At 37.0% G+C, this 27,191-nt stretch overlaps 1 protein-coding gene across 2 annotated transcripts; it reads left to right on the top strand.

Moving 5' to 3' along the window:
- Window positions 1-347: 347 nt before the first annotated feature.
- Window positions 348-26,750, top strand: svilc (supervillin c). 2 transcript variants are annotated; one of them, XM_065268484.2, is made up of 30 exons: window positions 348-481; window positions 6,116-6,614; window positions 6,850-7,005; window positions 8,804-8,974; window positions 10,078-10,112; window positions 10,859-10,920; window positions 14,050-14,192; window positions 14,320-14,557; window positions 15,600-16,138; window positions 16,231-16,318; window positions 16,432-16,479; window positions 16,667-16,735; window positions 17,882-17,956; window positions 18,224-18,432; window positions 18,519-18,673; window positions 18,771-18,878; window positions 19,085-19,221; window positions 19,519-19,666; window positions 20,103-20,248; window positions 22,143-22,312; window positions 22,473-22,611; window positions 22,713-23,010; window positions 23,094-23,303; window positions 23,434-23,641; window positions 23,765-23,898; window positions 24,149-24,304; window positions 24,476-24,604; window positions 24,725-24,837; window positions 25,099-25,254; window positions 25,363-26,750. In XM_065268484.2, exons 2-30 carry the CDS (start codon window positions 6,319-6,321, stop codon window positions 25,447-25,449), a joined length of 4,623 nt encoding a protein of 1,540 aa, XP_065124556.1. In that variant the 5' UTR covers window positions 348-481; window positions 6,116-6,318; the 3' UTR covers window positions 25,450-26,750. The 2 variants fall into 2 exon arrangements, with proteins under 2 accessions (XP_065124556.1, XP_065124619.1); XM_065268547.2 differs by lacking the exon at window positions 6,850-7,005.
- The last annotated feature ends 441 nt before the right edge of the window (window positions 26,751-27,191 follow it).

Raw genomic sequence — 27,191 nt, 5'->3', positions numbered from 1 at the left:
AGAACAAGAGCAAACTTTAAGTGCATTTCTTTATTAATTGTAGTTACAGAACGTGACCATTAGGAGGCAGTGATTCCATAGTTAAATGACATACGATAACAAACCTATGTAGTCCAATGCTTTTCAATAAAAATAGTAATACACTGACGGCTCTGCAAGTCATAAATAGTTTTAGATCAAAATATTTATTGTGTTAGTCACCGGTCCAGAGGAAGTTTAAGTACTTAATTCAGCCTTTAAATAATAGGGCATGCATGCAGTCCCTTGAAATAGTGAGTTGCAATGTAGACCCCCTGCCCTGCTCTAGTCAACTGGGTATTTTTATCCCTCCCCCTCCCCTCTCTCCCTTTTGACTGACACACACATACACCCTAAAAGGGCTTTTGACACCCTCTCATTGGTCTGTGTGTATATGTGTGTGTGTATACACCTGTCAGTCAGATCTTGATCCGAGCGCACAGCTGATCCACCCGCGCAGCGAGTAAGTACCGTCATTACTTTCTGTCTTTCATTGATTTCTGCCCTTAAATTTATCACTTTTATAATAACACTTTGATTTTTAGTTTCTGAAGTACAAAACTTATAGTTCACGTCACCGAGTTAGTTTGACGGGTCATACTGTAATACTCGCTTTCTTTGGTCATAAATAAAGCGCTAGCTGTATTTGAAGTTTCATTTGGTTGCTTATCTGAGGCATTAACGCGCCTGGTAAAACGAGTGCAATTCGATATTTGCAACTCCGGTTGCACCTATTTTCAGCATTGCAAACTCGTACCTGTACACTAAACCCTTTCTCTCACTTTTCCAAATATACGACATCTTTTATTTTGGATTTCCTTTGTATGCGACTGTACACTTACATTATTCACCATTTTTCAATGTTCATAACCATTTGAGCACGTGCCGTCTCACGTTAACTTTAGACATGTTTCTGTCATCATTGTCTACCTATTAGTAAGTTAAAGCGATATAAAAAGTTTGTTTTGTAACACTTTACAATAAGGCTATATAATACTGTAGTAAACATCACAAGCATAGTAAATGCATTAACTAACATGAACAGTATTCATTCTTGTTAATGTTATGCATTAATGTTAACAGTTACAACGCTTGATTTTATAAATGTATTAGTAAATGCTGAAATTTCCATAAACTAAGATTGATAAATGCTGTATAAGTAGTTCATTGATAGTTCATGTTAGTTAATGCATTAACTAATTATGAACAAATATAACCTTATTGAAAAGTGTTACCAAGTTTTTTGTTTTTTTGTAGCACTATACATATAAGCATAAAAGCAAAGCAGCCATAATGCCTATATAGATACAGATTACTTGCATACTTTATAGTTAAGTATTTAAAACCAGTATAATGCATTTCTTATCATAATCCAATATTATGTGTTATAATATGACATAATGTAAATAGTGCACTATCTCAGAGTTTGCCATTTTTATAAAGGATATGATGGCACAGTTTTTTCATTATTATTGTATTGTGCCAGCTAATTGTCATTGAAAATTATCTCTAATTTTAATGTTTTTCCCATGCCACATGTTTATAAGTGTGTCTCTGTACATGTGTGAGGGTGATGAGGAGCTTATGTGACCTGTGTGTACGTGTGAGTATAACCAAGGTCAAAAGCTATGCCATTTCTGTCAGTTATTTATTGTTTGTTATGCTTGTTTTCAATGGTGCCGATTAACACTTTAAATATTTTGTAGTTGTACTCTTTAGCAGATGACTTAAAGGCTATTATCATTTTGCCATGATGGAGTTAAATATAATCTTGACATTGCATTACCTGTTCACAGTCCAGTATGGGGGCTAAAATAGCTTGAATTGAACTTGCTCTATTCTGAATCGGTTGTGATGCGACATAGCAGCACAATATATAAAAGGACATCTCTAGGTCTAAGAAACTGAAGTTTAATACAGACTGAAATATAGAGACTCTCAGAATAAATACTGTATAAAAATATGAAGATTTATAAAGAAATCATTGTGTGTGCCGGACGTTGTCACTTAATAAGCATATGAGGTGCTATGTTTTGGGAATCTGAAGCTGTGTGCCATAGATGACTGAACTGAATGCAGGTCAGCAGTTGTTTTGAACAGGTGTGCTTTGTCGTCCATGTTAGTATATTTGAGCACAGGCCCACTTTGAAATCAGTAATTTGTTTTATTAAATTATCTACAGATACCTACAGTATCATTATATAATGAGATTAATGGCGCTGTGATGGTGTAAATTAGCCCTAAAAGATGGCACGCATGCCGTTGTCAATCTTTAGTGCGATTAATCTAATGTGTTAAGTGTTCAGTTTATCTCTTTGAATAGTGAACAATGTTTTGTGTCTGTATGTGCGTGCATGTCTGTGTATGTCCGTTCACTGCACATGTCCACATCAGATAGAATTACTGGATTAAGGGCTGATGAGTCCATCTGATCCCAAACATCAACGAGCCACCACCTCTTCTGCCCACATTATTAAACTTCCTCTCTCACTGTGTCCCTTGTGTTGTGTCATGGTCTGTTTTTTGCTTTAGTGTAACTGTCTTTGGCTGTTTTGGCATTTGGAAGTTGACATCCTTTTAAGCTGATCTGTATTATTACCTCTAATTCAGTTGGAGTTCATTTGGCTGTTGATTTCTGGTGATTTCCGGCTTTTTAAGAAATTTGTTGATGGAAATATTGTTCAGTTGTTTATAGTGATTACTTTGAAACTTGAATTTCCTACTAGGGATGCACCGATACCACTTTTTTGGAATACGAGTACGAGTACGAGTACTTGCATTTCGGTACTTGCCGATACCGAGTACTTAATAAAAAAACATGATTTAAATTTACAGGTAACAGCTTTAGTCAAATAATTTAACAAAAAAACAAAGGACTAGTTTTCCAGTTTGTTGTAAACTCTGCCTCTTTAGGCAACACAAGAGGCATTAACCCCTTACACGCCGCTCAAACATAGACATTTCTCAGACCGTGGTATCGATTCCAGGTATCGGGGGACTTTTAATGAGTACGAGTACTATAGAAAATATGGTATCGAGGCCGATACCCGATACCAGTATCGGTATCGGTGCATCCCTATTTCCTACTTACTCTTTACTGTAAACAGTCTCTCAGGTCATGTGCTAACAGGTCTTAAATTAAATTAGACAGTAGTCTTTCTATCAATCTTTTGTTTATATAACAAAGTTTGTCATCTTATGTACATTTCTACATAGAAGCTTAAAATCTGCTTTTGGCTTGTGAAATACCATGCATAGTATTTTGGCTGAGTAGAGTTGTCCTCTTCTATCTAGCATAGTACTGCTGGATCTCTGCTCTGTTGTTGTGATGTGTGTCTATTGTGTTTCAGTTGTGAGAGGATCTGGCAGAATGCTGATGTTTACCGTTTTTTTTTTAGCAGCAGAGGAACCCCTAAACCAGGGGCTACCACAATGGATAAAACAACTTTTTGATATAGTCTACTCAAAACTTTTTTGGTTTACTTGTTGATATTATTTTATTTTGCTGGTTGATATGTTATTAGTATTGTTTAAAATGTTAACATACGTAAACCAAGCCAAGCTAATATATAAATATGCAATAAATAAATATTTCAATTGAGACTATTAATAGAATGTGCAGGTAACCCATTTTTCTGTTCGGGCACCACATTGGACCTTCCCTAAACACACACACACACACACACGCACAGCACACACACATATTTGTTGTTCACATAGACTTCACGTTATCCTACCCCTTAACCAAACCCTCCAAACTTTTGCCATTTTTTTATTTAGTATCTTTTAAGCCATTTGGTTGAAGAGGACACAGGAAGCATGTTGTTATACATATGTCATTATTAGTGGTTGACCGATATGTTTTTTTATGTCGATATTGAGAAAGCAATCAAATAACACAAATGCAATTTACATCTTAGTGTCATTTATTAGGAGAAACTTAAATTAAGGAACAGAAAGATTCATTGGCGATTGCAAGACAAGGCAAATGTAATATTATAGCACATTTCAGGTAATTCATAGTGCTTTACGTAAGGAATAATTGATGATGGACCGTTAAATTATTCTAAAATAATGCACACCCAAGATGGTAATGCGGCACGATGCGAAGTATATATAATTTAAAGAAAAAATATTTCAATTATAGTTCATTTAATCAATTATAGTATATTATTCTGCTTATACCACGGTTACCACAGACAATGCTCAGGTGGTTATTTCAGACATTTGACAGGTTAGGTGTGCGTTTTACAAATTAATCAACACCCGTGTAACATTTCTCAACCAATCAGAATAAAGCATTCGACAGCCCCCGTGTTATAAATAGAAATAATTTCAAAGAAAAAAAACTCTAGGAGAAATTAAAGGTACATAAAAATGTTAGTAATAATGGGGATAATAATAAATATTGGCCGACATATAGGCCACTGCAAACACCAGTTACAAACACCAGTTATCACAATAACATTTTTGTCAATAACAATTCATAATTGGCCATTGTCTGTCTTAATACTGACCCCCCCCCCACACACACACAAGCAGACACACTTTACTTTGCAGCAGCAAATGAATGGGTTGGAGAGGTCTAAGTAGTCGCCCATCGACCACATGCCATCAACCACAAGTCTATGTTACCTGGCTGATAAGATGATAATGTCATTATTTATGTATGAGTAAAACGGTGTTTGTGTTGTTATGCTGGCCAGGTGAGCCGCATCGTAGCCATGGGTGACCACATCTTTAGACTCGCATATGATGATCATTTCGAGTAAAGCTTGTTCTGACTTGTCCTGTCTGGGGAACATCAGATGTCTTTAGCTGAATGTAACTAACATGACTACCTTTGTCTTCAGATCTGACTCATTAGCTTCACTTATTCATCAACTAGGCATTACTTATATTTTTTTATGATTCATCTTTGTCCATTTACATTTATACTTTAATGTATACAATGTATACCATACAAATTGTTTGAGCAATATTTAAATACATATTAAAATATGAATACCATGCCATAATGTGCTTTATGGTGATACATGTGAAAATTTGATTTGTTGTTTAAATGTTTTTAAGAGTCTTTGTAAGCTTTACTGTTAAACTTACTGATACTGAAATATACTAAACTACATCTGTTTTGGGTGTTGATGGATCGGTGTATCTATTAAATGACTTGCACTTAGAAACTGCTGAGTAAGACTATGCCTCAGAGGTGTAGTGTATCAGTTCAAGGGGAGTTTCCCAAATGCAGGAGCACAACATGTCATCCAGCACACAAAGATGGACAGGACAGGGGAATATGAGGCTAGCTAGAGATGCTTATTGTGCAGGTTTTTTAAGTGGGGTAAATAATTTGACTGGATGATCTGAAAAGGCATAGAAACATTATATATGTAATCTAATAATAGTTTTTTAGAGTATACTAGGCTAGTTTAAGGGCACATATGCAAAATCCACTTTAACAATGTGTTTGGACATAAATGTTTGTTGGCAGTGTGTGAACACAACCACCCTACAATGAAAAATTCACAATTTTTTTAATCCCCAATAAACCAAAGCAGGACATCCTGTTTTGATTCTCTTATCAATGTGATGTCACACTGCTAAAGCCCTGCCCATGACCACTGACTGACAGCACTGCATAGTTTCCATCCTCAGCCAGTTATAGGCTGTCTGCCATATCTTAATAGTGAGATGCTTTTGTCTCAGGCTGTATTCACAGGAATCAGATCCATTTTACTGAAAGTGCTCACTGTCTCCTTTGGTAAGGAAGTGAGGAGCTGCAGCTCATTTGCATTTAAAGGTACAGACAGACCCCATTTTTGCTCCCACCTAAATATAGGCATTTTGGACATGCTATTCAAACGATCTTTGGGGTATTTTGAGCTGAAACCAGACGGAAACTCAGGACCTCGGAAACACATGCTGGGCACACCTGAAAAAGATATTACATCTTGTAAAAGTTAGCATAATAGGTGCCCTTTAATACAATTAATCTTTTTTTTGTGCATCTGTAGACTTATGTGACACCTCTGTATATTGAACTGTTGAATGTTTAAGTTGGCTGTCCTAACCAACCTTTCATTTGCTTTTTCAACAGTGCCTTTCCCTTAAGGTAGTAATCAGGATTATATGCAAACATACCGTTAGATGAACCTGCTGTAATCTGAGCGTCTGAGTAATCACACTTTTTTCGATTGTGACTTCACCTTGTTTTCAAGTCGAGGTGTTGACATCATCTTGAACATACATCAGGAGTTATTCTCTCTACTTAAAGCACAACAGATATCCAGCAAGGACAACATGGAAAATTTAGCCCAGGAGTCCAGAGCTGAACGGATAGCTCGGTACAAGGCGGAGAGAAGGCGGGAACTGGCTGAACGCTATGGCAACCAGGAAGAGGAGCTTCCATCGAAGTGGTCAAGAAGAGAGAGGGAAGGACGGGGCGTCCGTGATGCTACCTGTGCAGATAAATCACTTTCAGAAGGAATAAATGGGGGAACGGGCCGGAATGGCACAATACCACTAGACGAAAGGCCAATTTCTACAAATATCTCCAATGGGTGTACCAACAGTGTAGAGAACGCCCACCAGACCAGGTGAGATTTCATAAGATGATATTCGATATCAGTGTCTTTTTGTCTCATCCTATGTCATTTGTAATGGGTTATTTTAATTAATTGTACAGCTAGGTGATAAGTGAATGCCGTTTAAGCTAGTTGTCATAACATGACATTAGTATTGTATTAAAAGACAATATATCAAAATCAGAGATTCAGACAGTACATCTGAATCCATCCTTCCTGCCTCGCATACTCTCTTTATTTCCTCCAGGGAATGTTTGTTTGGCTTGTCAGGTGGGAAAAACCCTCCAGACTCCCATGGGCTCTCGACCCCTGACAAGCCCCAGTTACACACTCATGTATCAGTAGGCCAGCTGAAGAACAACCTGCTACAGCAAACCACCAAACCAGCTCCACCTGACAAAGTGTAGGGACGTGTGTGTATTTATAAATCATTTGCTGTTACCACAGGCTGAGCAAAAACATATCTGCCCAACGCTTACTTGATAATATTACTCTAATTCACAGCTTATTTACTTTGCTATGGTGTGCTTTGCTTGGCTTGCCTCTTTAATATGTGGGTGCACTAGAAACCAGGATTTGGATGCAGAATTAGAAAAAGGGTTTCATATAACAGTAAACAGGAAATCAAAAGATTATTATATTATAGATATATTATATTACCTGTATATTATATTATATTATATTATATTATATTATATTATATTATTTAGTTATCTAGTTTGTTATAGTGATTTGTAAGGGAAAGATTGTTCCTAAGAGACAAATAGAAGCTAGTTGCTCATATGTAAGTTATTAAAATTCCTTTTCCCCCTATAGATTTAATTATTGGCAATAAGGTTGATTTGTTAACAGTACGCATTAGCTCACATGATCTAACAATGCACAACACTTCTACAGCAGTTATTAATCTTAGTTTATGTATGCAAATATTCCAAAGCTCATTCAGTTTAATGTAATGCTTTCATTCACTTTATTGGCCTATAATGAGATGCTAATTTGCACATGTAGTTTTTGGAACATATGTGACCCTATCTGTCATATCCAGGCTAAAGTTTCATAATTATGAGATTATGAGCATCAAACTTTGATTTCAATCTTGATTTCGCATTGATTTCAATCTTTGACCTTACTCAGTTAATTTTAAAGATATCAAGGTTATATTTTCACTGAATGTTGTTTTTTTAGTTATATGTAGGATGGTTTATAAAACAGTAAATCCTAAAAAAGGACTTATTAAGCAACATATACACTGTTAAAAAATTGTCAAAATACAGTATGTACCCCAGATGTCACTGGGGCAGTACTCTTTAAAAAGGTCCTAATATGTACCATCAAGTACATATACAGTACTGTGCAAAAATCACCAGCTTTGTTGCTTTAGCAAAGTTTTAATATCCATCCATATTTATTTTTCACTCTTTTTTAAGGTACAAACAGAAAATACAGGAAATATGTACTCAAATTTAAAACAAAAATGTTATGTACTAAATCTCTTCTTCAGGCATCAGTGTGACATATAGTGCATTTAGTGTGACCTCTCTTGGCATGAAACACATCTTGAGCTTTTTTGAGGAGACTGAAGTCCTGAAGTCATTTGACTTGAATTGGAAATTAGGATTTAATTAATTTCATTTAGGTTTAAGAGATCCTGCAGCTGCCTGCTGCTATTGCTCAAGTGAAAGGGGAGTTTACCCTAAATACTTGACACTTCAACTTTTATACAGTTTTTAATTCTACATACAAATTTCCTGTATTTTCTGGTTGTATTCTAATAAAGAGACTGAGATATAATTATATATGATCACTATAACATTGCAAAAACAACAAATCTAATGGTAGCATGGTGGCCTAAGACTTTTGCACAGTACTGTATATACTGTACCTTTAAGATGTATCTTTGAGGTACTAATACGCTCTCCTTGCTACCAATATGTACCTCTAAGGTACTAATATGAACTCTTTAGGTACAAAGCTGTACTTTTTGACAGTGACAGCTGGGGTACATATTTTAGCCATTTTTTCTGACAGTATAATGACAGTAAAGTTTGATAAATACTGGCTGATATTTACTGCAGACATCTTTTCTAATATTTTCCTTTGTCTCATTCTTTCATTGTTGTTTTCTTTCCCTCTCTCTCTTACACACATACACACCCACACATTCTTCTTCTCCATCTGTTACGGTCCATCTCTTATCATAGTGATGGTGATGTGGTTGCCTTGACTCTTGATCTTGCGGTTCAACCAGTCGGAGAAGGAGGTCGCCGTCGTACCCGTCGCTACTTGCCGGGAGATCCCGTGGGGAGCCGCAAAACTAGCGAACGCTTTCGTACTCAACCCATTACAGCATGTGAGAAACATGACAGCTGCGGGTATGATCTCCACTCCACAGGCCTGCTATGACATCTGCTTATGGGAGTTACTGTATTGTTGCTTAATAACAACACGCTGACTTTGTTGGGATGATATGATGTATTTGCCATTGACCTATTTTAATAAGTGACAAAAAATTATTCAGACATGCTCATATCTACTAAACTACATAGCCAAATATGTGTAGACACTGAAGCAATATATTCATACTATATGTATATGTGCTTGTTTAATAACCATCAACTGTAATAAGGAGTCTGTCGCTTTACAGCTGTAACAACTTCAACATTTCTGGGATTGTTTTACATTTTTATGTGTAAACATCTCTATGATTTTTTTCGCATTTAGTCATATGAGCTTTAGTGAGGAACGCTTATCCTGGCAATTGGGCCTGGCACACAGTTGCTATTCAGAATTATCCAAAAAATATGCAGTAGAGTTTTCTCATTCTTTACTATAAAATCAACCAACTAATATCGAAAACTTGCTCTAAAATTTCATCAAAATGTACTACTGCCAAAGTTACAACTTGCATTGAAAAGCTGCATTGCTTTTTCAACCATATTGAGGGTGTTTAGTGTTGATGTTTTGTATAACTCGTCTTCACTGAAACAGCCAAAACTGTAAATAACTTAAATAATAATTTAAGGGGATGTTTGCATGTTATTGGCCATCTCATTATTGAAGTATTACATTTCCTAATGTGCTGTAAAAATATAATATGAAATATTTTTTATGATTTATAACATGCTCTAATGTCACATATTGCTCATGAATTGGCCCATTGCTGTTTTTGAGTCAGGGACTGAGCTCAGTATGTAGTGTATTTCATTTGCTTATCAAACAGGGTGTGTTTAAGCACTCAAATTGTTTTAAAAGTTGACATTATGTCATGTTTGTAACTTGCACAGATATGTTTGAGTGTCGGTCACAATACCTGTAGTGCAGGAGAGGCTTGTTAAAGCAAGATTTGACGTGAAGTCACCGCAACTTTTCTTAACCTTCATATCTGTCATGTTGGGATCCTGACTGGGATCCTGACTGTGTGTGAGGCTGACTGTTTACTTTAATCTCTGACACTTCCATTAACTTTATTTTACAGAGTAACAGACAATGAAAATCAGGACAACTCACAAAGTAAGTGCTTAATCTAAAATGTTATTTTCATCGTAATTTAAAGGCAGGCTGCATGATCTCTGAAAGCCAATGTTGACATTTGAAATCACCTAAACAAATACTTTTCCTAACTGTTTTTTATTTTTATTTTAAATCACACACCCCGCCTTTAAAGGTGCATTGTGTAACTTTCAGAAGCAGACTGCAATTTACAATGTCTCCGCTAGAGGCAGATAAAAATCTACACACTGTAGCTACTGCACCGATGTTTTTGTGAGGGTTATGGGATAGACAATATATTTAGCTCAGTATAAAACCAATAGAAAGGCCTCACCATGATGTGTGTGGGTGTGTGTGAGCTTGTTTAAGGTCAGTTATAAATCTGCCATCTGAGTGCAGTACACCAGGTGAAGAATATATCTGCCAGGCTATTTGTGCATTTGGCCAAATACAGAGTAATGAGTTTGTGAGTGTGTGTGTGAGAGAGAGAAGGAAGGAAAGAAAGAGAGAGAGTGATATGCCTGTTAGTCATTTGGTGATCTCACACATAAAACTTCATTATGATCTAAGGTGAATAAAACGTGTTTTTACATGTATGAGTGTAAGTGCATTTTGTAAATCAGCAGAAACTTTGCACACATTTCATATTTTGCCACATGACAGCTGATGCAATATGTTTTTTTTATATTGATTAATTGGCTCTATAAAGCATATTTACGTGTTAAGCTTTTCTCTGTGTAAGTTTGTGCATCTTGTATTTCTTGCAGTGGATGTAAAGACGGATGACAGAGCCAAGATGAGTGTAGCTGCCAAGATGTCTCTGTTTAAAGTAGGTGAAAGAAGACCCCGCTATATCTATTTAGCAACTGCTGCAGCCCGAACAGATAAAAGATTATTGCCATTGATGGAATGGAAAAGACCCTCAAAAGAGCTCTTTCTACACACTCAAATATATACACACCCCAATGAGGGCTTCTCAAAAATATAATACATTTATTCATGTCCATGGAACGATATTCAGCTTTTTTCGTGCCTTGAGCATGAATGTCTTTTTCGTGTCATTTTATGTTTTGTTTTCTTTTTTCCCCCTATTTTTAAATCATTGTCGCTTGGAGTTGGGGTTAGATTTGGGGTTTGGTTTAGTATGTACTTTTATGTTTTGGTTTCTACCATAGACTGTAAAAAAGATGGACGTAGTGTCTGTGACGTCACCCATAGGTTTCTGAAGATCGTTTTTGAAGCTTAAAGTAGGCGGTGCCTGCCGTCGCCATCTTGCCCGCTCGTCACCGCGCATTATGGTTACAGAGGTGGGACATGGGTGAAGCTGAAGTGGTTGCTTGCTGAAACCACGCCCCCCCCCAGCTCGACTCAAGTGACAGCCGTGGCTGTTCAACCGTCACTCAAGCGGCCACACCCTTAATTATGCAGAACTTTAAGGCTAAATATAATTTAAACGGATGAGTTACAAAAAAATTCACCCCCCCTCACAGTTTTCATGAAGGGCAAAATAAGCTACATAGCCAAAAAAGTTTTTTTGTACCAGGCTGTAAACATATTATTTTCTACTGTAAAGTTGGACATTTTTACACGGAGGTCTATGGCAGGGATTCCCAAAGTGTGGTACGCGCACCCCCAGGGGTACGCGAGCTGCCACCAGGGGGTGCGCGAGAGGAAAAATGTAATGGCGGTCTGTTTCTTTAAGTGGGATTTTTCCATACAATAAATAAATAAAAAAATGAACAGTAAACATTTCCTTTGTAATCGCTTTTATTTTAAATAAAAAACTATAATTTATTAGTTTTTGATAGAAACGTAGAAGACAGCTGCTGTCTTTTTCTACGCACTGCTCTTCTGTTATATCCACTGCAGCCGCTATATGCGTGCCAACTCGTTTCATTCATTCCATATATATTATAAATATGCTTAACTGACTGAAATCAGGGAAACTGTCATGTGGGACGTCTTATGATAAAGTTGTTAGTCACGAAGGAGGAGAGGGACCAAGAGAGAGAGACTTTTTTATGGCAAAAATAGAAATAATGTGTACGTTTTTTACCATAGTAAACTCGAATGGTGTCTAAATTTCACAGTGGTTAAACGCATACACGGGGGCGCGCATCATCTACGCTGAGCGTAGTTTCAGATGGTGCAATAGGCGTAAATATTTTTCACAATGTTGGACGTAGCTAAGCTGACGTAGGACTATTACACCCAACTTCTTAACGTCCGGCTAGTGCAACCGGCCCTTGGTTATTTGCGCATGATTAAACATGAGTATTTATGGTGAGAAAACAAAGCTTTTTTGGATTTTTTTTAAATGGGGATTGGGGGTGCGCCAACCCGGTTGGGACATAGAAGGGGGTGCGCAGGAAAAAAAGTTTGGGAACCCCTGGTCTATGGGAATTGACTCACTTTTGGAGCCAGCCTCTAGTGGCCAGTCAATGAATTGCAATTTAAGTCACTTCCGTATTGGCTTCAGCAGAGAGATCGGAAGGTTGCCCCTTGGTTTTTACATGTTTTTCTTTCGCTTTTAAAACTGTTCTCACCTGGAGTTGGGGTTAGAGTTGGGGTTTGGGTTAGGATGTCTGAAAATTTTACAGAAAGTGATTCTAACCCCAAGCGACAATGGTAAGAAAATAGGACAGAACTTTAAGAAAACAATACATGAAATAAAACCAAAAAGACATTTGTGGCACGAAAAAAGCTGAATTTCATGCCATGGACACGAATAAATTAATACAATTTTGCGTGACTATAACACAACTCGCCGTGAGATCAGTCTGCCATTACAGTATCAAATACCATTATGGCACTTTTTGATTAAAGGGATCTTCATTAAAGGGATATTTCACCCAAATTTTATATTCTCTCATAATGTTTTTCAAAGGAAACCCTTAATGAAATTGAAGAAATCTTTCTTCATTGAGCAGAATTATTCATTTAACTATTTAATTCCATATTAAACTAATGTAAATTAAAGTTTGAAACCTATATCAAATATGTAACCCTAGTCTTTAGTGTCACGCTGTATTTGTAGAAATAGCCAAAAATACATTGTATGGGAAAAAATGATCGATTTTTTATGCCAAAATTCACTAGGATATTATATGAAGATCCTGTTTCATGAAGATATTTTATACATGTAAATATATCAAAACTTTTTTTTTGTGAGTGGATGCAGTTGCTAAGGACTTTACTTTCGATAACTTTAAAGTGGATTTTCTCAATATTTATATTTTTTTGCACACTCAGATTCCAGATTTTCAAAGCGTTGTATCTAAGCCAAATATTGTCAAATATCCTAACAAACCATCAATGAAAAGCTTACTTATTCAACTTTCAGATAACATACATCTTACTTTAAAAAATTGACCCCTTATGACTGTTTTTGTGGTCCAGGGTCACATATATACAGTACTGTATGAAAATGCATTGAGACATGATTTAAATGTGCTTTATGTAATTATCTCTCTTCTTGTCTGCTTCTTTGGTTTATCTGGGTTGTAGTTAGTAATAAGACACCCAGAGTGTTTGGTTACAACATGACCCACAATGTTTCATTTGTTACTATGACTTCCTTACCCAGGCTGCCCTGGACAGGTGCTGTTTAATTCATCCACCCGATGACCCATTTAACCAGAGAGAGCATTAATATTAGCATTCAGACTGTTTGGCAGAAAAAATTAAACCCCATATTCTTCAATGTTAAAAACGCAGATAATGTAAACTCTGATCATGTTGGGAGCCTTGGAAAATGTGTAAAGAAGGTTGTGAAAGGTTGTGATCTTTTGTTCAAAATATTGAGAAACATACCCTTTTCCCACTGACTGACACAACTGGACAATTTTAAAAACAACACAGTTTTATCAAAAACAAATACACTTTTTGTTGAAGTGCCTATTTGAAGCTACTGGTCGCAACTTTTAATTTCGTTATTTAATACTTTCTGTTAATTTAGGAGTTGGAGAAGACAGCTTCACCTGATGCCTCGTCCTTCCTCAAACCCCGCTCCAGTTTCCATGAGCGCAGAGTTCGCCGTGGCAATGATACCCGGGCACTAACTCAGCCAATCACCTTTGAGGAAACAACGAAAGCAGTGAGGTGGGCGGGATATTCGTTTAATAATAGACTGCAGTAATTTAAAGAAATAGTTTACCCAAAAATTACCTTTTTTTAGTCATTGTATCTCAGTGTCATGTTACCTGACTTAACTTCTATCCATCTTCAGTCCTCAGTCAGGTGAGTCCCAGCCTCTGCAGACTGAACCTGAACCAGTGGAAGATGATGCCAGCTGTAAACTGTCTATGAGTGAGAAACTGGCTCTTTTTAACAAACTGTCTCAGCCAATACTGAGTGCTACGGGGAATCCAATAGGAGATAACGGCTCTCAAGAGCCCAATGAGAGACGCAGACAGAAAGGAGCACGTTACCGCACACAGCCCATTACTATCGATGAGGTCAATTTGGTAGGTGTATTCAGTATGCATGCATGAACAGACGTGTCACATTTGTAAGATTCTTGGATCTAACAGGAGAAATATCTAAGATGCAGGAGACTTTAAAAAAAGACTTTAAAGGATTAGTCAATTTTCTTAAAAAAAAAATCCAGATAATTTACTCACCACCATGTCATCCAAAATGTTGATGTCTTTTTTTGTTCAGTCAAGAAGAAATTATGTTTTTTGAAGAAAACATTTCAGGATTTTTCTTATTTTAATGGACCCCAACACGTTACAGTTTAAATGCAGTTTAAAATTGCAGATTCAAAGGACTTTAAACGATCCCAAACGAGGCATAAGGGTCTTATCTAGGGAAATAATTGTCTTTTAACAAGAAAAATAAAAAATATGCACTTTTAATCGACAACTTCTCGTCTTTCTCCGTCTGTGCAACGCGCCACATATATGAAACACGCATAAACTGACACAAAGACATTAAGTAGTATAATTCAACATACAACAATGTCGGAACGGTCCTCTGTCTCCACACTGGGGCGTAGTTTCGCATACGTCATCCGTGACCTCTTGACGAGATGTTGTACTACGTGAGGTTGCGCTGGCGCATCACAGGACCGGAAGAAGATGAGAAGTTGTGGTTTAAAAGTGCATATTTTTTATTTTTCTTTCCAAAGTTTACAATCGTTTCACTAGATAAGACCCGTATGCCTCGTTTGGGATCATTTAGAGTCCTTTGAAACTGCAATTTTAAACTGCATTAAAACGAATAAATGTTGGGGTCCATTTAAGTCAGTTAAAATTAGAAAAATCCTGGAATGTTTTCCTCAACAAACATCATTTCTTCTAGACTGAACAAAGAAAAACATCAACATTTTGGATTGAATGGTGGTGAGTAAATTATCTGGATTTTTTTAAAGAAAATTGACTAATCCTTTAAACTTATTGAGATAACAAGAGACTTCATGCATGATTTTTATTTATAATTGGTAGCTATTATTTGGCTCTTTCAGAGATGTTAACATAGTAACTCTTTCTTCCACTTCCACTGTAGCTTCAGAAGGGGCCTGTTCAACTTCCTCAGCTTCATCTCTCGCCTCATCTGTCTGACCGACAGCAGTCTCTATCCATCAATCTGAAGCCCAGTGAAGTGCATCTAAACTCTTCACAGGTGGAGGTTTCCTCCTGTGAACTTACTAGTGCACCCAGTCAGAAGCCTACAGACGATGGCAGCTCCCATAATGCATTGCAGCGAGGCACTCAGATCAAAGGCATTCTGAAAAAAAGCCCATCAGAGGGAGCGATATGGAGGAGAGAAACTAGAGACAGAGATGACCTGAATGGAGATGGTCAGGGGCAGAATGGGGGAGAGAGGAATGAGGAGAAACGTACCAGCGTGTCACCAGTGGATGCATCTGTTTCTCCGCTCTCTGCTGCTCCCTGGAGACAGAGGGCAAGAAAGGACGCTGGTGGTTCCTCTGTCAGAACTCGAAGATCTGCACCAAAGCCTAAGGAACGTCTGTCTCTATCAGAGGAGAAGCCGGTCCATTCCCAGATTACGGAGCATAGTGGTTCATCACCGATTAGTGACAGGTCCTCAGTTTGATTGTAGAGATTTGTTAGTCAACCACCTGGTTATGTCTTGTGAGAATGATAAAATAACAAGTGAAAAATCTTTGTCACAGGCTCACAGACTCAAGAGAAACGGAGGAAGAAAAGGAGATGCAAGGTGATGGGGCAAAGTGCAATATGACTGTAAACACTGAACAACAGGTATGCATGTGTTAAAAAGAAAATTAAAGCAATAGTTTCTTTCTCAGTCTCATATAACGATGTGACTATGACCCATATGTTTTTTCCTCTTTTCTCTACACTGCCCCCTGTAGGATGAGGCAGTCACTACAGTTGAGTCTGCACTACAAACTCAATGCTGGGTAAGTGGGTTGTTTGTGTAATATAGGTTTGTGTGAGTTTCACTCAGTTACGCATTGTTTTTTATGTAAAAGAGATATTTCATAAGTCACTGACCATAGAGTTTAAAAAAGACTTGTATAGACCACATATATTATTTACAGTGTCACTGTGTTCATTTTATATGTTCCTCTTTTCTTCTTTCTTTAGAAGCCTGTGTTCTCCTCTGTATACTCTCGCTGTAACTCAGCACCTCAATATGTGATGTGTTTTAATGAGGTGAGCATTTCAATGTTCAATCCACATCATGCATTTATTATTCATTATCAGATGAAATGTGTCTGTTAAAGGGAAAGTTCACCCAAACATGAAAATTCTGACATTATTTACTCACCCTCAAATTGTTACAAAGTTGAAAACTTTATTTGTTTTGCTAAACACAAAGGGAGATTTTTATAATCAAGCAAAAAACAGGAGCATCATTGACTTCCATAGTAGGAAAGAAAAATACTATGGAAGGCAATAGTGATCAAAAAAAGGTTTGGTTACAAACATTGCTCAAAATATCTTCTTTTGTGTTTGTAAAATGTATACAGGTTTGTAACAACATGAGAGTGAGTAAATGATGACAGAATTAAAAAAATTATTTGAATTATCTTTTAATTCACTATTAATGCTTTAAGCATCTGCTGTTTTTTAAGAGACAGTAGTTGAAGGCAATTTAAATTAATTAATTAAATAATAAAATAAAAAATAAGATCACAAAATATGTCCCAAATGTAAAAAAATAATAATTATAAAATAAAAATGAAAACATTAAATTAAATTATTTCATTTTCAAGGTGATAAAATTGAAGAATAAAATGCAATTGATGATTTGACATTTCGTTTTCAATACAATCTCGAGGCAAGACTGGCAATATTAAAATTAAAAGACAAACTTGAAAAGGAATCTGTAAATTAATTTTTTTAAAGGCTTTTTATTCATGCCCAAGCAACAATAGTGACAAAATTTTAATGTAAAGTTCAGTTTTAATTTTATGTTATCTTTTATTTATTAGTTTTTTTATTTTATTTTTCATTTTCGAAAATGAAATAATTTTATTTGTTTACATTTTTATTTTAGCATTTAATTTTCTAATTTGGGACATATTTTGCGATTTTATTTGATCATTTAATTAATTAATTTAAAATTGGCTAAAATGACCTTCCATAGTACCACACACATTTAATATTTTAATTATGTGGCATGGTTTTATTTTTTTATAATCAATAAACTACAGATAATGATTTGTATGATTAAGTAAATTGGCATTTTTAAATTAATATTCATAATACATTTACACAATCTGTTACTTTGTCTTATACTCTCTCTCTCTCTCTCTCTCTCTCTCTCTCTCTCTCTCTCTCTTTTTTTTTTTTTAGAGGAGTCTTTCTTATGAAGCTCAAGAGGTTTCATCTCCCTCTCAATCCCAACCACAAGCTAAGGAGAGAGCCAAGGTATCCATAACTTACAATTTAGAAAAAATTTGCATAATTTTCAAAAGAAGTCAAAGCATCAAACCGGGAATATCAACTTTGCCAACCGACAATTGATTTTATGGAAAAAGAAAAATCATAAAACTGGTTCCACTTTACATTCACAAATATTATCTGCAAATACAGATAAGTGGAGTAAAACAGTGAATGTCTGTGTTGTTATACTAAATAAATATCAGCGTTGCTGCATCATGTAGACCAAGTTTTGTTTTTTCCCTTTTATTTTAGGCAAGCTGTGAAGAAGATGACTCTCCCAAACATGTCCTTACCGAGACACAAACCATTTTCCCAGATGAGTTCAGAGAAAGCCTGCAGTGTACCACTGATGTGGCTAAAGAGATCATGACCTCTGAACCCTCTTCACTGCCAGCATGTCAGACCAGTGGAGGAGACACAGAGCCCGAAACGAGCTCTTTCTATCAAACAAACACTCAAATGTGTGTGTCTACATTTATGACTTTTTATTAAATCTCGTATGTGCAATTCAGTATGAATTTGATGAATTTAATGTGTGTGTTTTTAGTTTGAGTTCAGCTGTAGCTGAACACAGACGTTCGGTGCGGCCGTCCCGCAGGACCCAGGGTTCGAGGAATCCATTACGTGCTCTTGCAGCTCGGGAAGATATCCAACAGGATTTCATGCAGCCTGAGGATGACCGGCAAACGGAGAATAACAATGGTCAGTCAGTCAAATCTCCAATGAAATATTAAAAGAAAACATCTTACATTTCATGCCCGCTCAGTAGAGTAGACTTACATTTTATTACTTTTCCCAGAAACTATGAAGAATTCAAACGGTACCACACCTGATGAGGTCACTTCCTATGGAAAAGTGAGCAGACCTACAGTGCCATACAACAATCTCATGCTCATACAGGTTAAAGGTATTCATGTTTTTATTCATTTACAGAGGACCGGTAGTGAAAATGCTTCTTTTGTGCTTTTCTCTAATTTGCTCTCTAATCTAGCAAAACAATTTGTAAAACATGTTTTTCAGATTAACCAATACTGAGAATAACCCAAGTGTATGTTTCATAGTTAAAAGTAAGTAAATGTGGTTTATATACGGTATGTGTGTCTGTGCATTTAGGATGGAGGCACGTGCAGGTGCGTTTGGTGAAACCCGTGTCACGATCTCTTAACAGTGGCGACTGTTTTCTGCTGGTCACACCTTCACATTGTTTTCTCTGGACTGGAAAATTCTCCAACACCATTGAGAGAGAAAAGGTAATGTCAGATTTGGAGATGGTGTTATTTCTGTTTGAACCAGGAAATTGTCTTTTATATCAAAAGAAATGTAGTCAGGTTCAATCACTGCTTTATATAATGCTTAAATTGACTAAAGTTATAGATTTTCTTTGGTACTTTTTCGAAACACAAATGAGTTTTTATGGTATATATGTTTATGTCAACTCCAGGAGGACTAGCCGTGTGAAAGATAATCTGAATGTTTATTGTTTTGTTTTTTTGTTCGATAGTAGTGATGGTTTTGGTTTGTAGATGCTGACTGATGTTTTGTTGCAGGCATCTGAAATGGCTTCCTGGGTTGTCTCTCAAAGGGATTTGGGTTGCCAAGCGACAGGTATCATTCACCTGGATGAAGGTGTAAATACAGACAGTGTTCAGGCTGAAGAGCTCTGGAAACTTCTCGGTGGACAGGCCCAATATAAAGGCAAGAGATGACAGAGCCGTCAGGCCACAACCTTTCCCATCATCATGCACACCAGTGGTTCCCAACCTTTTTCACTTTAAGACCCCCTAGTTGCCCATACCAATATTTGAAAGCCCCTCACTCAGTCATTTTTTCCACATAAAATTATATTTACTTTTGAATGACTAGACAGTAAATGTGCTACTAAAATGGCCAACAATAAGAAACATCTTGTTTTTGCTTGTTTAAGCTTATTTTAATGGTTGTTTTGTCCAATTTTTAATAATTTTAAATCATTTTGTGGCCCCCTTGTAAATCTGCTGAGGCCCCCCTGTTGGCCCAACCCCCTGGTTGGGAAACACTGATATACACTTTTGAAGTTCAACCCTACTAATCTTATTCATCATCGAAACTGCTCTAAAGATATTTATAGGTTTGTGTATACATTTCTCTGCAGGTCCAGATGGTGCTGATGATGATGAACATTATGAAAAAGCCATATCAGAGTCAAACTGTATTTATAGACTGCAGGGAGACAGACTTATACCTCATGAGCAGGCCTGGGCCTCTATACCGCACCTCTCTCTACTGGACTCCTCTCAGGTAGTTATCTCAATCCTTACAGTATTATAATTGAAAGCTTTGTCACACTTTGCAGTGTCCATGTCCATTTAAAGTAAGTACTGTAATTATAAAGGACTGATTTGTTAGTATAAATGGTGAGCTGTGTATTGCTTTGGTTGTTAAATGTGCATTATATACAGTAGAGAGCTGCAAGGATGACATATTTTTGTAGGCCATCCTGGAAGTTAGTGTAGCTTTTCACACGTTCCCTCCACAAAATGTGATTTAGATTATATCAATAAAGCTCTATGATCAGCAAAAGGTTATGGTACTTACACATTTTGTCCATCGCCAATCTTTACAAATGAGAACAACTTTAATGGGGAGATATTATGCCCATGCGTCTGTGAAGTTTCAACTCAAAATATCCCACAGATCATTTGTTATAGCATGTCGAAAATGCACCTACTTGGGTGGGAGCAAGTAAGCGCTGTTTCATGTGTGTACCTTTAAAGGATTAGTCCATTTTCTTTAAAAAAAATCCATATAATTTACTTACCACCATGTCATCCAAAATGTTGATGTCTTTCTTTGTTCAGTCGAGAAGAAATTATGTTTTTTGAAGAAAACATTCCAGGATTTTTCTCATTTTAATGGACTTTAATGGACCCCAACACTTAACTCAACACTTAACAGTCTTTTTCAACGGAGTTTCAAAGGACTCTAAAAGATCCCAAACGAGGCATAAGGGTCTTATCTAGCGAAACGATTGTCATTTTTGACAAGAAAAATAAAAAATATGATAAGACGCTTATGCCTCGTTTGGGATCGTTAAGAGTCCTTTAAAACTCTGTTGAAAAAAACTGTTAAATGTTGAGTTAAATGTTGGGGTCTATTAAATTGAGAAAAATCCTGGAATATTTTCCTCAAAAAACATAATTTCTTCTCGACTGAACAAAGAAAGACATCAACATTTTGAATGACGTGGTGAGTAAATTATCAGGATTTTTTTAAGAAAATGGACTAATCCTTCAAATGCAAACGAGCTACAGTTCGTCACTCCTTTACCAACAGACAGTGAGTGATTTTGGTTCAAAATAGATCTGATTAAAACAGTTTGAGACAATAGTATATTTAGCTGCATAAGTGCTACAACATGCTAACAAACACATTTAGAAAATCGGTCAGTGGCCGTGGGTGGGGCTTTATCAGTGTGACGTCACATTAACAAGAGAACCAAAACAGCATGTCTAATGGGACCGTTTTGGTTTAATGGGGATTAAAAAAGAAGTATTCTTCATTTGTTTTTATTTATTGCAGGGTTCTTGGGCTCACACACTGCCAACACATATTTATGTCTAAACACTTTGTAAAAGTGCATTTTGCTTTTAAGTCTAAATAGAATCACCAGAAATTTAAAGCTAGCATCAGTCTATAAACTTCATAAAAAAACGTTCATAATTTTTTTTTGATTTTCATGCATGATGTTGATAACATATTGACAATGTATGTAATAACATGTAGCAACTTGTTAGGAACCACTCCTTTCAAGAGACGTAAAAATTCACAAGTCGAGGTATTACTGGGGTGTTTTATGTCATCAGTAAAATGTGAAAATATTTTAAGCTTGTTTTAACCACAGATCTTATCTAAAACCCCATTTAAATAACCCATTCACTTTACGGAAGTGGTAAAATGCTAACTTGTTGCTGGGTTTTGGCCTACAGAAATACGTCATCCCTGCAGCTCTCTATTATAGCTTTGGTTAACATGTTCAAATGAACTGAACTGAAGTGTTGCATGGTGGTAGTACTGTTTTGCCCATCCCAGGGTAGCTCTCAGTAACCTCACTGGTATTGTTTGAATGTGCCTGTCATCTACCACATTAGGATATGACAAACTGTACACTCATAAACTGCTTTGTCGTTTTCAGACTCTGTTGTTTGACTTCGGCAGTGAACTTTATCTGTGGCATGGCCAAGACGTTGGACCGAGCGAGAGGAAACTGGCGCTGCAGCTCGCTCAGCAGGTCTGGGATGGAGCTTACGACTACAGTACCTGCAGGATCAATCCTCTGGATCCCTCTGGTGGAAATAACCTGACGTAGGCTTAAATGTTCATATATTAGATTAGGAAACGATTACCTCTATGTTCAAACTAGCATATCAAAAAATCAAACATGCATGAATGAAACTGTGCATTGCTTATGTTATTGTGTGTCTTCGAAAAAAAAGTAATGTTAAAGGTGTGTGCACGTGTTTAGGCAGGGCACTGGCAGGCCGGACTGGGCAATATTTGGACGTGTGTTTGACCAAAATGAGACGGTACTGTTCAAAGAGAAGTTTGAGCAGATAAGGCCGAATAAGAATAACTCTGCTCCTTCCATTCAAGAGGAAGTTCAGGTGAGAAACTCCAGACTTCTCCAAAGTGTTTGGTAAATTATGGCTCTTTTTGTACTTTTGTAATTTTATCAGGTTCTCATAGTTTTATGTTTGTTCTGTAGACCCCCTTTCTTGAATCCCAACCAATGCTTGAGCAGTGGTCATGTGATGCCAAAGCTCTCTTTGATGGAGCCGGTTTCTCAGAGCTGTCACAGATCGTTCTGGATGGGGTGGATGTACGAAGGGGGCGGGACCTCGTCACGCTAAGCAATGGTCAACAGGCAGAGTTACGTACCATAGCGGTAAAAATGTGGCTTATTAAAGAGGGTGAAGAGCGTGAGGTGGACCCGGACAGTTTTGGACAGTTTCATGAAAACAACACGTATGCTATACGTTGGATGTACAGCCTCGTAGTTGTGGGTGAGTTCTTGTGTAAATGTGTGTTTAAATTTTTTTTTTAATGTGTTTTGTGGGTTTTTCAAATGGAAATGCTTTGATTACAGTGGATCATATCGCCGAAGACCAAGAAAAGTCTGCGCTTTTTATCTGGAAGGGGCGGCACTCAGATATCAGTGGGCGGGAAGTGTCATCAGTTCTGACCAAAGAGTGTAGTCCTCAGGTGTTTGTAAAAGAAGGGGAGGAGCCACCCTGTTTTCTGCAGCTGTATCAGGGAGGAATGGTCGTTTACAGACATCATGGCAACAGGGATGTAGGTCTGTTGTTTGTGTTATCTACCCTTTGCTTTCCTTTAAAAACAACTTTAATTTGGGATTTCTCTTGATTGAGAAACTATTGCCATGCATATCTTTAAATTTCAAAATGACTGATGTTTATGTGTTTCAGGAGGCTGGCGTCTGTTCTGTGTGAGAGGTGATGTGCCAGTGGAGGGCAGTCTATTGGAGGTCGAACCCTTGTGCTCCAGCCTCAGGTCTCGTGGTTCTCTGATCATGCTGAACAGCCAGGAGGGGGCGATTTACCTTTGGCATGGCTGTAAAGCCCACAGCAAAGCCCGTCAGGTGGCTAAGCAGACCGTCCAACGCCTCAAAGAAACGTACGAATCACAAAAATTGTTTGTTTGTGCAGTGAGAAACAATTTATATAAAATTCATGATGGATGATGAATATTTATAGACTTGCAGATGTAATGTCTTAATTTGATTGATGTAATGATTAGGTGCCCACCTGAGTTAGGTGTGAGAACGGGCGGCTTTGTGAATGTCCAGGAAGTGGAGGAAGGAAAAGAGCCAGCAGAATTCTGGAATGCGATTGGACCACAGGACAGGAAGTCATATGACTGCATGTTGCAAGGTGTACACTTGTTATAACCTATAGCAGATCTTTCAAAACATGATTTATTTCTATTAGGCAGTGAACGTGGGTCAAAAATGGGCATACCTTAACAGTTGGGTTAAAGTTAAATTTTTCTATGTTATTTTTTAACCCAATGGTTGGAAGTTTGTTTATATTTAAAACAACAATGGCTTGTGTGTTTTTGGTGTGTGCTACCCTTTTAATAACCAACTTAATAACAATGTCCTATGTCTTGTTTTTCAATTAGATCCTGGTAAATTTAACTTTACCCCCCGCCTTTTTCACCTAAGTGCCCAATCAGGAACGTTCAAAGGGGAGGAGCTGATAAGCCCCTCCCATGTGAATGGTGTCATAACAGCAATGCCCTTCCTCCAGGACAAGTTATATGATGTGCCACATCCAGGTGAGAGGAAGCACGTTCACACAACACCAAAACACACAAAGGGAACAATTTCACGTGTGACATCCAAAATGTAGACACTGTATGCATAACTTTTTAGATACTTTAATATAAATTAAATATGCATTTTCTTTTGTTCTTAAAACTACTGTTGTGTTGCAAAACCTCTCACAGCTCTGTTTCTGCTGGATAACTTTCTGGAGGTGTATTTATGGCAAAATAGTGAACCCGGAGCCTCACAGTGCCCCCATTGGGACAAAGAGAAGAAGTGTGCCATGAAAACTGCCTTGCAGTACTGCAAAGGTAAGAGTGGATAACCGTCACAGAAAAACACAGGAAAGCTTTTGTTTGTCATGGCACTGCACTGTCTTTTATGTGTATATGTTTTGTACAGTAAATGATTTTTTGGTGTTTGGTGTTTAGAGAGAAATCCCAGACGGCCTCCAATTGCGTACCTCATAGATGAAGGGGCGGAGCCTCTCACATTCACTAATATATTTCCTTCATGGGAGATGAGACAGACAAAGGAAATGCAGGTCAGAAAACTTGAAATGTGACTCAGTCTGTAAGTCATTTCTAAATAAAATCATTCGACATAATGTAAAGAACATATTGTGAAAATATAACCTTGATATCTTTAATATTTACTAAATAAGGTCACGTCAAAGATTGAAATTAAAGTGACCTTTGAAATCAAACTTTGATGCTTCTAATCTCAAATTTACATTGAAACTTGGTTACTTCAACTACTATGCATGCAAATATATGTATGCTTAAATATTTGTGTTGTATTTTAGGACTGCATGGTGCGTAAAAAGCTGACACTGGTGCAGGATGCCCTAGCTGCCCTTAATAGGACCCAGTTTCCCCTGGAGGATCTGTTGAAGAGACCCTTACCTGAAGGAGTGGATCCGCTACACCTGGAAAACTACCTGTCTCAGAATGATTTCAAGGTTAACGACACATTCATAATCATGTCTATGACACTTATATATTCATAGTTTTCTTATAATCAGCTTGGAAAGGTTTAAGTCACTGCTCTGTTTATTTGTTTTAAACAGGTTGCTTTGGGAATGACGTGGAACGAATACAACTGCCTATCAGACGAACAAAAAATAAACCTCAAGAAAAGCAAAGGACTTTACTGAGCATCAGCGCTGTGACCTGATGTCAACAGAAACAATGATATATTATTGTAAAATGATGACAATCCCATGTACAGTACAGTGTAATTGTGAGTGTGTTACACAGTGAGTGAGTTTCCTTTCAGCCTGTTTATATAACGTCCAGCACTCATTTTTGGCCAAAGCTCTGTGCTCACAGCTCCAGTAGACTGAACTGTTTACTCTTTACCATTACTTTGACAAATAGCTGCCATGTTTTTCTTTGTGATTTCTTTCTTCCCCTCCTCCATCCTCCAGCGCAGCTGTTTCTGCTCTCACTCGTTCTTTATCTCTCCTGTCTGCCATCAGTCTCCTCTTTAAACACAAGCAGCACATGTGAATATGAGGTGTGGGTGATTTCCTTAACTTACAGCTGAATTTAGTCATGCTTATTTTGAAATAAAAACACGTGACGTATTTGCACTGTGAAACTTATTGTATTTATCTTTACACATTTCAAATACATTAACAGGATGAGAATTAAAGCAGGAATGGAGCAATAAAAAAGAAACATTGGTACATCAGTAACAAGAACGCTCGCAAACCGAGACTATAGAAAATAAAATCGAAAGAGGAAATACTGACAGAGATTCAAACAAACATGGCATTTTCTAATATATTAGTGAATAGTACATAATTGATTGATAGACGATTGATAAGACTATCAGTTACAGAGTCTGTGTGTGTGCGTGCGTGTGTGTGTGTGTGTGTGTGTGTGTGTATGTGTGTGTGGAATTAGACATCATGTGACTCCAGTGAAACATAACAGACCACGTGTGGATGGCTGACAAAGAAAAGTATGTGAGTGTCTGTTTTACTTGCTTTATAACAGAATCTGCTAGCTACATTCACCATGAGCAAAATAAGTGCTGTATCGAGATGTATGTATGTATGGTATGAATTTTACAAACATAATTTAACATTTTTATTCCATTTAAGAAGATGAAAAAAAGAATATTGTATCTGTGTATTATACATGCTCCTATCCTATTCCTTACATAACCGAATGACTGCAGCACACGAGAAGCTCATTCAAAAACACAGCACCTAATCCTTAACCCAGTGGTTTTAAAACTTTTTCAGTGTGCCGCCCCTCCTTGTGTATGGTGACCCCCACTTGTGCCCTTCGTGGTCCCCCCAAAGAAAATGAATGAAATAAAACATTGTAAAACATACAATTTGAATTAACAAAAACTTATTAAAATATACAATGTAGTGCTGCCGGTTAGTAGCCTTAATTTTCTGAGGTTTAATTACACAGAATTCATGATAAATTAATGTATTTTTATAAAATATTATAAAACTGGGGCCTCTGTCACCATCCAGGGCCCCCAGTTTGAGAACCACTGCCCTAACCAATAAACTTGATAATAACAATTAGTAAAAATGTTGGTATCTGTTTTATAAAATTTGATTGTCTCGGGCACTATGACAGCTTGGTATTTGCATTTCAATTCAGCATAGGAAAATAGATGTTATGACCACAGTTTAACCACTGGACTGGAATGTAACAGAGATAAACTTAAAAGAACCAATTGAAAGGAAAAAATAAACACAAAAATAATTTGTGTTTAAAATACCGACTTGATATCACAGGTATGCGTACGCATTTCACGAGGTGGCTTATTTGTATAAATTTGTATGAAATAGATCGTACAAAAACGTACAATCATAAGGAAAAGGCATCAAAGAAACCCCGCCTCTAAACCCATTCAGTCAAATCGCAC

Source organism: Paramisgurnus dabryanus, chromosome 3 (assembly GCF_030506205.2).
Source record: "Paramisgurnus dabryanus chromosome 3, PD_genome_1.1, whole genome shotgun sequence".
Taxonomy (NCBI): domain Eukaryota; kingdom Metazoa; phylum Chordata; class Actinopteri; order Cypriniformes; family Cobitidae; genus Paramisgurnus; species Paramisgurnus dabryanus.
This window is presented reverse-complemented; position numbering and strand designations above follow the sequence as displayed.

Coding starts and splice junctions, on each gene's coding strand:
- svilc (XM_065268484.2), top strand. CDS start 6,319: ATGGAAAATTTAGCCCAGGAGTCCAGAGCTGAACGGATAGCTCGGTAC. Junction 6,615..6,849: donor GAGAACGCCCACCAGACCAG/GTGAGATTTCAT, acceptor TATTTCCTCCAG/GGAATGTTTGTTTGGCTTGT. Junction 10,113..10,858: donor AAATCAGGACAACTCACAAA/GTAAGTGCTTAA, acceptor TATTTCTTGCAG/TGGATGTAAAGACGGATGAC.